Raw genomic sequence first — 14,596 nt, 5'->3', positions numbered from 1 at the left:
TCGATGTAAGGTGGATTAACAGAGTAAGGAGTGTCGTCATAATACAAGTACGGGAAGTTTGTCTATCATGGCCCTCGTAGTCCAGTGCATAAGGCACTGGCCTTTCATCCAGGTTCGATTCCCGGTGAGGTCACAACAGGGACGGAGGGTAAGCTGTTAAGATCCGACATAAATAGTACACACTAAACTTCGTCAGTCCTACTTATTTATTTTCGTTGAACTAAGAATACAAATTGCAGTTGGTATTTATTCAGGTGTGATATGGGCGATTTGACGAAAATAGTGCACACTTTTTCAGTCATACTTGTTTGTTGAATGAAGAATAGATTTATTATTACAGATGGTGTTGGTTAGTTTTTTAAAATTCATTACTATCCTGCCCAACCAAACCATATTAAAAAAAAATATTCTGCTACCTATAAAATATCTAACATTATGTATGATTTAATGGTATAATTTTAGATATTTTATAGATAGGTGAATATTTCTTGACTACATATTATCTACTATGGCTTGGTTTACGCAGTGTTTAATTTAATTTTAAAAACGAACCAATACTATCCGCAATTTGTATTCTTAGTTCAATGAAGCCCTACAAAGTTTAGTGTGTACTACTATTTATATCGGATCTTAACGGTCTACCTCCACCCTTCAACACTGGGTCACATTATATTTATGTGATTTTGTCATACCCTGGGTACTTGTGATTAGGGAATCCAATCCCGGGATCCCGGTCAATTTTCGATACCTATGAATCCCGGGATTAGTAAACCTAATCCCGAAACTTTCGGGATTGATTTTTTTATCAATCACAATCAATTGGTATGTGTACAAAAATTATGTTAGTCAAGTACGTCACAGGGGGAATCGCCGAATACTCACTGATCATAAATAACCATTTTTTGTTATACGCACGTAAGAACATCAAAAAGATAATAAATTCGTCATTCAACCAGCTAGACTCACGTTCTGGCGTCTAACCACCAGGCACGTGCAGGCAGGTACTTGTTTCTAAGCCGAATTTTATGAAAGTTATCTTTTCTTAACTTTAAACATCTTAAAAATCGTAACATTAAATGTCTTAAATAATATAAATTATACTAGACATTTTTGACAGATTTTATCAATAGGTACTATTTGTATAAATAAAAAAAAATTATACCAACTATGGAAAAAAAAAACACCAATCCCGGATCGTCAAATTGTAATCCCGAAATCCAGGGATCACAATTTTGGCTTGGGATTGGATTCCCTACTTGTGATTGTTTCAATTTTATTACTACACTAATAACTCTCATTGAGCCTGATGGCCTACTTTAGTGCTAAAAAGAATAATCAAGTCATAATTTATCACTTACAGTAGGACCTTAATTATCCAAACTAATTGGGGAAGAAGGTAATCCAGATGTAATTTTTTTAATTCTTCAAATTTTCCTTTCACAATCATTAAAAATACCTCTCTTAAATGAAGTTAAGGACTTTCAAGAACAATAAAAATATATATGTACCTATGCCAGGTTCAAAATCCTATAAATATTGAGGTTTTTTATTCTATTACATTTTTTTTACTGTTTGTTTATACTTGATAGAATCAATAATACATTAATTATATTTTATTTCTACAATTATTTTATAAACAAGACCGATTACATCCTAATGGTCTATTTTTAACTATAAAATACTGAATCTGTTAAAAATAAATACAAACGTTGCAATGCTGTTCTGGAATAAACATTCTTTGACAAATTCTCCATGCATTTTTTTGATACTTATAATAAAATCTGGATTAGCCCTTAGCATGGGTTTAGCATGGGCTGTCAGACGAAGAATATCTCTTCTGTGTAGCGGCCCTCGTATTCCAATATGTAAGGCACTGACTTGTCGTATCTAGGTTTGATTCCCGGTGAGGTCACAATAGTTTTACATGATTTTCTCAAAATCTGTGTGTTTCTGTGATTGTTTTACTGCTACTACTACACTACTGTCACTGTGACTCATAGCTTGTTGAAATGTTAAAAAAGAAAAATTTTGTGATTAGAAAATATTTTATTTAAAATCTGAAGCCACAACCAGGATATAGGTATATACGTCATGCATTGATATGAATTTTAATTTTTATTAATTTATCTATGTAGGTACCTATTTGGAGATGCGCTTTGGTGGAAAAACAAAACTTGTACAATTTGTATTGACTAGTTTTACATATTATTTGCAGAATTAACAAATAAATTAAAATGGCGTCCACTATAAAAACACAATAAGTTACAGAGTAATCATGAAATACATGTTTGTTTCACAATAAATCCGATAACATTCCAATAGATTTAAGCCCAAACAGTTCCGTGTAAAATATTATCAAATTCCTCGAATCGATCCCGTTTTCATACAAAGCTTTCCGGATTCTCTGCATATCTTTATTGCTTTTGAAATTGCTCACGATCTGTTTGAGTTCATTGGACTCCAGCCTTTTGACGAAATATCTGAAATCTTCGGCATTATCCAACTGGTTCCTGTGAAGCGCCGCAATCTTATCTCGCGGCATGATCGCCCTGATCTCATTGAGAATCTCATCCATTGGCCGCTTGTCTCTTGATGAATTGTGCCCAAATCCACTATTAGGAGGTCCGACCGGTTCATGTCCAATTATGGAATTTAATATATTCATATAAACAGAAGCTTCTAGACCAGACTGTTCCAAATAATCAACAAGCTAAAAAAAAGTAATTTTTTAATACGCATTGGCCATAATATAGTAAGTACATAAGTTAAGTGAAAAATATATCAGATAAGAAAGAACTGAACAAAGTGTTTACATTCTAATGGATTTAAATTTTGTACTATATTCCATTTGAGTAATTATTTTGCGACCCGGGTTTTGGCTTTCGGAATCTTAAATTTTCCATTGTGCATCAGTCAGGTAAGGGTTCCGGAGATTTTACAAAACGCTTCAAGGGTTCTTCCAAGCAAAAGAGAAATTATTAATCTAATATCTATTTAAAAAAACTTAGTAAGTATAAATCATATGGACACAGTGGTTTTGCTCCGTCAGCTTGACCTAATAGAAACTCCGTCTTGCTTATGTGGCAAATTGCAGGATGCCAATCACATCCTCTGAGAGTGTCCCTATATATATTGGTTGAAAGGGAAGAGCTTCTCAAGTCGGTCCGACCCTCAGTTGAACCGGTCGACCATTGTGACTTGGTATCTACGAGGAAATATTTCTCAGCCTTTAAAAAGTTTGGGGTATTTTACGGCAAGGTCTTTTCTCATCGAGAATTGACCGTAACACATTAAGTATATCGAAGTAGAAAGGACGCACTCTAGTGCACGTCAACCAATGTCTTGGGATGTTGCTCCAGTGGGTCTATTCTATGCTTATCGACCGCTAAAGTGATAAAGTGAAAAATATTATCAAACTTAGGGTAGGTTTGTATCAAAATATTAGCACTTATTGTAACAATTACACGAAGCCGGTTTTTATTGTTGCAATAAGTGCTATATTTTAACAGCACCTATCTTGCTGCTGTTAAAATATCGCACTTATTGCAACAATAAAAACCGGCTTCGTGTAATTGTTACAATAAGTGCTAATATTTTGATACAAACCTACCCTAAGTTTGATACTATTTATCAATTTAGTGTTCGATAAGTATAGAATAGACCCACTGGGACACTTTCGGCACAACTTTGAAGAGCACCTAACGTTCGTTACCCCACGGTATACACCTGCATAACGTCTGTGGAGACGTGGCAGGTGGTGGAGGGAAAATCATAGTATTTGTTAACTTGTATCACCCTTAAATCAAATCGACAGTATTAAAATATTCTTACCGTCAATAACTCTGGTATTGTTTCAAATTCATGTGTCAGATTTTTGAAGTCATCACCTTTCAAATAACTAACGAGCTCTTTATATTCTTCTTCTCCGATATGCTTCTGGTAAATTTCATTGAGTTTATCTTCGGGTAGCAACTCAATGAATTCCAAAAGATTAGAAGTCAATTCATTTAAACCATAAGTGCAACTAATTGCACCAACCAAAAACACTGCAATAATTAACTTCATTTTTTTATAATAATTAAGATACAACAAAAATTCACTTGACGTCTCTATTGTGAACACTGGAATTACAATGTCAATGTTCTGAACTACGAGGTACTCACCTTCCTATTTATTTCCATGTCACATTAGCATCAATTTGTCAATACATAATAATTGATCTGGTTTTGTTAGCTGACTTTCACGATTTCACTATCTATGTTTTCTCTTTATAAAAACATATCAGGTGTTTTGTTACAATACAACATTTTTATCACACAAAAATAATGATAAAATCAAACATGTTGAAAAAAAACTTATGAGCTTAAACATATGACAATGAGACATAAAGTGGACCTCTAATTTTCATTCAAACTCTGAAATTAGAGAGTGCTTTAATATTTACATCCGCATTATTTTGGATTTTTGCTTGCCTCCGAAAATTGAATAAAAAAAATAATATGAAACGTAAAAATTAACTATATTTGTCTGGATTTATTATCTGTCTGTCTGTAACACATGTGAGAAAACATATTATGTTAATGTGTAGGATAGAGTGGACAGGGAGTAGACATATTAAAAGGTGTAAGGTGAGAGAAAACATACATGTAAATGCAAATTCTAAATTCAAATAATGAAATCGTTAATTTTAATCGAGTTGTGAAAGAGAACAAACGATATGATACTCTTATAATAGTTTGACAGATGCTCAGCATATCAAGTATATAAGAAAGTATTAAATGACATTACAATTAATTCGTGACAGATTATTAACGGAAAGGTATAAAGAAGTCTGGTAGTAGTGGTGGTTAATCAAAATAATTTATGTTGCAGAACTAAACCACATCGAAGAATTCTGACAGGTGACACTGCCACCTGTGTCATTATTCTAGTCCTATATTGTTTAATGAAAACAAATGTATCAAAGATTTTTGTGTTTAACTCATGTACCTTCTTAACCTTATCACAACCAGCCAATTTTACTAGGTGGATTTGTGGTGGTGTGGTGGAGTGGAGCTATTTTTGGAATAAAATAAATCCCTTAAAAAATATGAAATAGGAACAGAATGAATAATATTTGTTAAAACTTACAAAATCAACATGTTTCTTGAGTTTATCGTGAATATTTTCACACTAAAATGATAAATAGTGTTTAGAAAACATAAACAAACAGTTTATTTAGAAGTTATGACGTTTACAAGAACGCACGAGTTAATTCTTCCATGGCCTGACGTAACATACATGCTTTGACGAGTTAACTCGGCTCTGGCAGTGATCAATAACACAAAATACAAGCTGTAACAATTTACTTTCAAAGTGGTCTAAAGCCACTATATTGCAAATAAAAAAGTAACGAATCATTTACATCGATTCCATGTTTCAAAAAAGTCTGATCAATATGCTGCAATGATACATTTTCTTTTACAGTCTGCACCAACTGAGATATTTCTGGAGTCTTAAGCCTGTCTGTGAAATATTTGAAGGCTTTGCTGGTCTTCATTTTTGACTCGTGCAGTGCAGCAATCTTTTCCTTCGGCATAATCTGACGGATTTCGTCTCGAATCTGATTCAGAATAATTCTTGAAGAGTCATGATGGCTGTTTGCTCTGGTCGGGCGGGGTATCGGCTCTATTCCTATAGCAGCGTGTAGATTGTTTATTTAAGCATATACATCCAGGCCTGATTCATCTAAGTAATCCAATAACTGTAAATTTAATAAAGGAAACGTCTCATAATTACTATAAATTTGTTTATTTTAAATAAGTAGGTAATTCAAATTACAGGGTTCGAGCTATTACATATTTTTGACTGCTCCCTCCCTCATGAATAGCAACATAAATATAGTATAACTATAAAAAAAGTATAGGTAATTAATGTTCTTATGGAATATCTTATTCTCAGATAAAAATGTGTTTATATTTTGTTGCTTTTATGATAAGTACCACATTTTCTACAATTCTGGACTATTACGGTAACTTACTGTCTTTAAACTGTTTCGTCAATCTCATTCTTCAAATGTAGGTAAACGAGACGCGATGTCATTTTATAATACATTTGACAGGTCGTGAAAATCGATTAACCTCAAAATGAGTCCTCAGAATGTGCGGTGTAGTTCGTTTTTTTACCGGCAGATTCGCCACTATCATTTTAGATATCAAACAAATCCCAACTGTCGCGTGAAAATTCAGAAGCTTTAGCACATTTTTGATTCATGCATGCAATCTTGCAACTTGCATGATAATACATGTTTTCACGTGCATTTTCTTGTTATGGTCGCGATAATACGTACTGTGAACAGTAAATCCATGCACGTAATGGGGTATTATACCCTGTTTATATAGAATTTTCAAGTGACAGTTAGAACTTGTGCAATATCTGTGCCTGCGCAGTAGAACGATAGTGCTGAACATTTTGATGTTTACCAATTTACACAACCAATCAAACAGCACAATCAATGACAACAACGCGTCTCGCTTACGCTTGAAGAATGCGATCAGCGAGACAGTCAGCACTTTTACATGTAAACAGTTATTATTGCGATAATTTAATTTACACACTACCGGTGATAGTAAATCCATCTACGTGTACAGGCACTATTACTCTGCGTGACGTCTGTTCAAACCACAATATGAATCTATTAATGGGCCATACGTAGAGTGAAAACGTATGCGGTTTAGAACCGTGTGCCATACTGAACTTATAATTGCTGTTCAAGGAATCCGTTTATACCATACAGTATACACTTACAAACTAAGTGAAAATATATTTTCATGAACAGAAATCATAAGTTTAGCATGGCACACGCTTCTAAACCGCATACAGTTTCAATCTATGGATGGCCTCTTAGTTTACAAAAAAAAAAATTAAGAAATCATTTAACATTGTGTATTTTTACAGCCCATAATTTGAATCACCGGATCAAACCGCCACTAATGCAGAGCCTTTAAAATGAATCTCTAAAAACATTAAATAAATATTCATAATTAAATTAGTCAAGAAAATTAATTAGTCACCTCAATATATTCAGGTACAGTCTCAGACAAAAGCACCAAGCTTTTGAACTCCGGGTCAAACAAAACGTACACAGTCGCATTTAAGTATTCTTCATCACTCTTATATTTTTCTAGAATTTCTAATATTCCGTCAGCTGGAAGGAGAGCGCTGAATTCGATTAGATCTACATTTAGCTCGTTTCCGGCACTAAAGCTACAAATGGCCACAAAAAGGAACACAATTAATTTCATCTTGATTTATTAAATTGTGTTATAAACAGTGGCAACACTTGCTACTTGCTCCAACTGATACAATGTTTACGTATTATTCTAAAATCAAACCTTTATAGATTGTCTTATCAGTTCAAGTTATGTATTTTATTATTGTTTATTTCTATATCTAAATAAAGAATAATATCAGATCATCCTAATCACATATTGTATTTTAATACCATTGATTATATAATAGAATATTTATTCACACATAAATAGAATTGATAATGATTACAATAGATAATTATCATGATATTATGTAAGTATACATAATAACAACAATAAAAACAAAAAACAAAATAACAATGAGTAGAGGTATTTCGTTCTACAGGGACACTGTTGTACGCTAAAAATGATTTGTGTCGGTGTTCTTTGGTAGTATTGACACAGGGTGTGCATGAAGAATTACGGTAAATAAGCATATTTTTATGACTTATTGTTTTTATAAAATATGGAATAAAAATGGGTACATTAGAACGTAGGTACCTGTATATTATTTACTTATACTGATAGTTACAATTCAATGAAAACATCTTGTATTATTATTTATTTAGTTAGGATTGGGAATATACAATGTTTTGGAATTTATGAATTAGCCTTAACGATATCATTATCGTTATTTAACAGATTAGTTATAAATGTATAGAGAACTAAACAATTAAAGACAATTATAATACCGTAAATACATAATTTTGTTGGAAATGTCATTTAATTATACATATTATCATTCATATATATCACACCCACGGTGGCCGCGCGGCATAAGCGTTGGACTACAAAGCCGTGGGTCCCAGGTTCGAATCCTGGGTCTGGCAAGTACACATATTGTTTTTCAATTTGTGTGTGTCAGGGCATGGACCTAATAGGGTGAGCAAGTGGCTGACATCCATTTCTCGTAAAAAACAAAATCTGTCAATACAAACCTCTACTCTGTGGAGGCCCATATGATCCTATCAGGATCGGACATGGTCGAAAAAAAATAAATCATTAGGACTTCTGAGAACAATTATTACAAATCGTCGTTGAAACTAGAAAATTGTGTAACTCCAAAAACACTACTTTACAGGAGAGACAAAAAACATTATGGTTTTCTATACAAATATTTGGTTTTGGAGTGAAATCATCCATGATTTAGCAATGATACAATTTTTCTGGAATTACAAAATTTGCAAGATGGATAGATATTATCAACGGCCACTAGATGGCATTCAAAGTCAATTTTCGATTAAAACGGAGTTACACAATTTTCTAGTTTCAACGACGAAATGGCATTTCCAACTATAAGTATAATGCTGTCAAAGTAAAATAAATAATAGGAAGAACATAATTTCATACATTGGACACTAAAGACGCGCCCAGCTATATAGATAACCAGATAACAGTCACTATATGAACACACTGTAGACGACTCCAAAGAATGAGTTTATGACCTGTTTATGACCAGCGACTCTTAATAACAAAAGAAACTCCGCCCTTTACGCCCCGCACTGTACGTCTAACCAATTAGTGATAAAGTAATAATTGCAGGTGGTCCTAAGTAGGGTTTTATTACAGGCCTTAATGCATACACACAAATAATACCAATCCAGCTGCGAAGCAATTTTAGCGTACAACAGTGACTCTGTAAAGTGCGTGGACTATACCTAATAATGTAAAACTAAATTAAGTATATTATTATAAAATAATATTTATAAAACTTAGGTACTTATATAAAATATCTCCTCCAATTCCAGCGGGTCTATTCTTAACGGTTAGCACTTTAGCATGTTTCTGTTATTTTCATCGGTCCAAATTAACATGGAATGCATTCCATACACAAAGCAGTTATCGTCGACTATCTCCAATTCATAATAGTGCAAAAATTTAGGTTGATAGCATGTCGGTCAAATTCGGGTATGTTCGTGCTACTGTTACATCCGAATCCAAGTGGATGAGACAGAACACAGGCGGATAAAACCGTACCAGCGCCATCTAGTCGGTAATGAGCCAAACACAAGAATTTTGTATTGACACATCAGACATATAAACATAACCTACAATTATATTAGTCATGTCACTGTGATTGCAGTAAAACAAATATTATGTTGCTGCTATTAGTCACTCGATATTTGACAGCTCGGGGGGAACCATAAATTAAGACGTCAGCCGTGACGTATCATATTTCAAAACAGTCAGATCTTGCTTCTCAATATGTAAAATTGACATACTCTGTCTTATTCTCAAAGTTAACATGGCCAAGAGGGGAGGGGAAAAGTGCGATGGGAAAAGTGTTTAAGAAGCATTTTGAAAGATTGCGCAACTGACACCAGGCCTAGACAATTAAATATATATTTATGTTCATTTGGTGATTTTGAAATGTTGTATTACGACTATTATGTCCTCCATGGAGGATTTTTTGAAGTAATGAGAAGATTGTTGACAGGATCATTTATCTCTCTTCTAAGGAATAACTCTTTAAGAGATGTATGTCGGATGAATGTCGGTCACTTCAGGTCAGCCCTAAAGTGGGAGTTTTCGCATCTTATAATATGGTAACTATTAAGGAATGTAAGGTAGATATCCAAAGAATGCATGTGCAATAACTTGTGATCAGCTATTTATTGACGAATGCAACAATTGAATAATACGTTGATTGTAAATTATTCGACCCTCGCAATCTCACAGCGTTTGCACATTGCATTCCTTACCTTATAAGGTAACATTCAAATGCATCAACCCCTATATAGCAATTCGACCAGCGTTTGCTGACAAGGCTTGGGTTGTTGACCTCCACAACTCTAACCGTTGCAGTATATATATGTATATTTTTTTAAATATGAATGGTTTTTTATACTTCTTTTTGAATTCATGTTGATAAATAATATTCTCAATTATCCGAACTTATGATGGCGTCCTCACCATGGATAGAGGAAAACATGAATAATCTGATTTTTTTTTATAACTTTGTTGTAAAATGCCATTTAATAGACTTTATTTATGTGTATAATATGTGGTGGATGGTGGTGGTAATAGGGGTGGAGGTGGGCTGTTAAGATCTGACATAAATAATGCACACCAAACTTGTCAATCATACTTATTTGTTTTAATTGAACTAAGAATACAATTGTACCTTTTCATTCATACTTATTTGTTTTTATTGAATTAAGAATACGTATTACAGATGGTGATGCCCTGCCATAATAGAAAAAAAATTATGTACGATTTAATGGCATAATTTTAGATATTTTATAGATAGACAAATATTTTTTGACTATTATCTATTATGGCTTGGTTATGCAGGGTTTAATAGAATTTAAAAAAACTAACCAAAACCATCTGCTAGGTATTTATAGTCAGTTCAATGAAATCAAAAACGCATGACAGACAAAGTTTAGTGTGCATTATTTATGTTGAATCTTTACAGCATACCTCCCCACCCTTCACCACCGTCATGTACAGATAATCAGGACCCAAATAACCAAGAGTTTATTGCATTATATTTCTGTAGGGATGAGGAATGTAGTAAGTATAAATTAAAAAATATATAAATTTTTGTATAATTTTTAATAATATTTTATATTACAAGTATGAGAATAATAATACATATGATTTAAGTACTGTAAGGTCTGAATCCAAACATCTCTAAGTTAAAAATCACACCATCTCTCATATCGATTCCATTCTTCATCAGAGTTTCCAAGATTTTTTGCATTACTTTGTTGTTGTCCAAATTTTTAACCATAACTGTCATCTCATCAGCCTCAATCCTGTCAGAGAAATATTTGTACGCTTTACTAGTGGTCATTTTCTTGTCGTGAAGTGCTGCAATCTCTTTCTTGGGCATGATGGCTCTAATTTCGTCTGCGACCTGCTTCAAAGATACTCTTGTTGACACTTCACGGCGAACAATTTTACTCGGTGGGTGTATCGGCTTGATACCGATTGCTTCGTGTAGAAGATTCAGATATTTGTACACTTCCAGCCCAGAATCATTGAGATAATTCAGTATCTGAAAGAAATATTAAAACAAAATTATAAATTGCATAGAAATTTTTGTCATACACATAATTAAAAGGCATTTGGTAATTAGATCGCGGTACACATTCGCAGTGTCCTCAGAAAAACAAAGATTTATCTTTATAAAACTGTAAAACATATGGAAACAAAAGCAGTTGAACTGATCGACACCTTTGAGAGGAAAATTCTGCGGCATATGTACAGATCCGTGGGTGAGGGTGAGGTATGGAGAATCAGGTTTAACGATGAGTTGTATCGCATTTACCGGGATTTGAAACTCCCAACCTTCGTAAAACTCCTGAAACTGAATTGAGCTGACCATGTGCAGCATATGCCAGAGACATGGGTACTACAAATGAAGTGGTGAGCAAAGCAAGTACGATTCTCGACATCGAAGTAGGTAAAGGAGGCTAAGATTCTATTTGGGCTGTAGTACATTCAAAATAAGACAAAGATGCATTAATTAGAAGATCAAATGACATTTCTCAAACCACTGTACCTATATCATTTTCATGAGTAACAAGTGATTTGAGAGATGCACAAAACTTTTTACCATTTCAAATGTGTAGTTATCGGGTATGCGAGGATGTGTTAAGTTTTGGACTGTTTTCCACTGCAGAAAAAGTTTCTGTGGGCATCTGGGGAACGAGGTACAAGCAAGGTAGAGCTCTATCACTTGTTTGTGTATTCAAATTCACATTTATTTATTTTACATAATGTAATTAATTTGACAAATTACAAATTCAAAGCGATTAAAAAAAATAATTGTTAACAATAGTTAAATAAAAATAATATTAACAATAATATTTTAAAAAGTTATATGGTAGCACACTGAGTGAACTAAGTATACCCTATCTTAAAAACCTTAGTTTAAAAATAGGAGCTTGCGAAGGCGTGGGCTATGTTGCAAATATAAATAAAATGCAGGTGTGACCACGTCATGACGATCGAAATCGAATAAAAAATATGTACATGTCGTATAATATCTAATTTCAAACAATATATATATATATAACCTGTCAAAAGCATACAAAAAAAATTTAAATTGACTTACAGAAATTGATAAATCTAAAAAATTCAAACAAATGCCAATATGTCCAATGTTATTTTGCATATCGTCACCTCAATACTACAACTAGATAACTTGATTTTAACTGTTTTTGAGATAGCTATTCAATATGATTCTGCATTTCCTTTTCTACAAATGTCAAACTAGGTAAATCAGAAGTTAATGGGAACTTTGTGTTTGAAAATATTAGATAACTTTAAAACCATAAATGCATTAAAGAAATAATTAGACCCAAATCCCAATTAGAAAAGCACAATTTTCCATTTTTATTTTAAATAATAATTATAGCCTAGAATCTAGATTTATGTTAATCAATTTAAATTTCATTTTCCCAACAATGACCAAATCAGAGTTATCTAGTTGCAGTATTGAGGTGACGATATATTTATTGCAATAATTCGGTTAATAAAGCAGGGTATGTTATCGAATTTGAAAATACAACACAGAAATTAACATTTAATTAAACAGATCATTTAAGTTTTAAGCTCAAACACATTGTTGTTTACCACAACTTTTGAATTGTGGACATCTCGACAATAGGAAATAGACACTTGATAATATATATTTTGTTAGCTCACTTACATTTAAGTATTCTGGAACGGTTTCAGCTTCCAGGACCAAGTCTTTGAACTCTTGAGTGAACAAAACGAAATTAGTTGTGGTCTCGAGCTCTACATCATTGTCATACTTTTTTATAACTGCCCTAATCTCTGGCATTGGCAGAATAGCGATAAATTCACGCAAATCCTGCGAAAAGTCGCTTATGCCTGATGTAAGGCCGAAAATGGCTACAAAGAAAATAGCAAACACCTTCATTTTCTCTGAATATTGGCCTCTAACTAGTAGGTGCACACAAATCGAATAGACAGGGATATTTTATATTTATACAATCGAAATTTTATCAATTTTGTCTAATCAGTTATTTGTCTGGTGTTTTCAATTAGTAACTTTAAAAAATATCATTATCTTATCTTTAAAACAACAGATAATCACAATATTTCAATATCTGATCTTTGATATGAATCTTTAAGATCAAAAAAATACCATTTTAGATAATGATTCATTCCTTAAAACAAACAGCAGGTTCTAGACAAAGTGTCAAAGTTTACTTAGGCCAGGGCCACACCGAAGTTCTTCGCTTAGTGCTAAGCTAGGTGCTATGCTTGTCTAATAAAAACATTACTGCCACATTGCACGCTACATGCTTAGGTACAAATTCAGTTGACATTTGGGAGTGCTCAAGTCAACAACTATGTCAGTGCTCCGCAACCTTTTCTCACCCACGGCACACTAAAGTTCTTCCCTGAATTCCACGGCACACCACGCGTAAAACAATTTATACACGAAAACAAGGACCCCAGGCTAGAATCTTCGGCGCCCCCACCTCTACCTATCGCTAATGTTGAAGACAGTGTGATACTTTAAAATAGCGTTTTTCAAATGGTGTTCGAGGTAAAATTAATTGTATTTATTCTATGTTTAGCGATTTTTTGTATTTATTAATACATCCACTTGAATTATGATTAGTTGTCTGGTTAAGAATAATTATTTGTCAAGTATTGATAAAATAATAATAAATTATTGTATCCCACAATTGTATGTTTTAAAAATAATAATATCAGCAAAGTGAAACAGCGCTGCAGGCGACTTTTTTGCTATTAGAGCAAAATTGTAATTTGTGTTTATCTCACTTATCTGCTTGACCTGCCACGCCGCCCCTCTGAGCCTGGACCCTCAGGCTAGAGCCCCCCACCTTGTGGGGGACATGCACCAAAATTACATTACCTACTTATGTTATGTTTTTTATTTAATAAATAATTAAATATACATAACTCAAAATGAAGAACCAAATGTACATATTCCCATGTATTTATATTATCAATAAAATAACTAATTAATGTGATACCTGATCTTGTTCCAATGAACGTAAAAGTTTAATATATTTTGACTTGATATTTGAAAGAGCAACCCGAAGTTCTTGGTCAAGACCCTTCAAGCAAGACTGTATATTATTTTTAATTATAACTTGAGTTGAAAAACTTTGCTCACCTAGATATGTCGTAGAAAATAGGAGCTTAACTGTGATAGCCTTGTCAAAAATACGAGGATTTTCTTTATAAACCGAAATCCAGAAAATAGCCAATGGAACATCGGCGAAGTTCAGTTTTGTTTCTCAATTAAAAAAATTACTCTCGAATTTATAGGGAAAGCGCTTCCATAGAACTTT

At 33.2% G+C, this 14,596-nt stretch overlaps 2 protein-coding genes across 2 annotated transcripts; both read right to left on the bottom strand.

Annotated features, from left to right (window-relative positions):
- Window positions 1–2,293: 2,293 nt before the first annotated feature.
- LOC147071443 (protein G12-like) lies at window positions 2,294–9,275 on the bottom strand. Its single transcript, XM_085948585.1, has 3 exons — window positions 9,219–9,275; window positions 5,405–5,602; window positions 2,294–2,710 (listed from the first exon to the last, which is right to left on the bottom strand). The coding sequence occupies exons 1-3, from the start codon at window positions 9,273–9,275 to the stop codon at window positions 2,294–2,296; spliced, it is 672 nt and encodes a 223-aa protein (XP_085804711.1).
- A 1,600-nt stretch (window positions 9,276–10,875) lies between these two features.
- On the bottom strand, window positions 10,876–13,393 carry LOC147071442 (protein G12-like). Its single transcript, XM_085948655.1, has 2 exons — window positions 12,952–13,393; window positions 10,876–11,292 (listed from the first exon to the last, which is right to left on the bottom strand). The coding sequence occupies exons 1-2, from the start codon at window positions 13,183–13,185 to the stop codon at window positions 10,894–10,896; spliced, it is 633 nt and encodes a 210-aa protein (XP_085804781.1). The 5' UTR covers window positions 13,186–13,393; the 3' UTR covers window positions 10,876–10,893.
- Window positions 13,394–14,596: the final 1,203 nt, after the last annotated feature.

Source organism: Rhyacophila brunnea, unplaced genomic scaffold (genome assembly GCF_057557595.1).
Source record: "Rhyacophila brunnea isolate RB1 unplaced genomic scaffold, BYU_Rbru_1.0 scaffold_20, whole genome shotgun sequence".
Classification (NCBI taxonomy): Eukaryota; Metazoa; Arthropoda; class Insecta; order Trichoptera; family Rhyacophilidae; genus Rhyacophila; species Rhyacophila brunnea.
Note: the sequence above shows the minus strand (reverse complement) of the source record. Positions and strands in the feature narration are given on the sequence as shown.

Coding starts and splice junctions, on each gene's coding strand:
- LOC147071443 (XM_085948585.1), bottom strand. CDS start 9,275: ATGGCGCTGGTACGGTTTTATCCGCCTGTGTTCTGTCTCATCCACTTG. Junction 5,603..9,218: donor TCATCCACTTGGATTCGGAT/GTAACAGTAGCA, acceptor ATTCTGAATCAG/ATTCGAGACGAAATCCGTCA. Junction 2,711..5,404: donor TTTTGAAACATGGAATCGAT/GTAAATGATTCG, acceptor ACTTTTTTTTAG/CTTGTTGATTATTTGGAACA.
- LOC147071442 (XM_085948655.1), bottom strand. CDS start 13,185: ATGAAGGTGTTTGCTATTTTCTTTGTAGCCATTTTCGGCCTTACATCA. Junction 11,293..12,951: donor CCGTTCCAGAATACTTAAAT/GTAAGTGAGCTA, acceptor TATTTCTTTCAG/ATACTGAATTATCTCAATGA.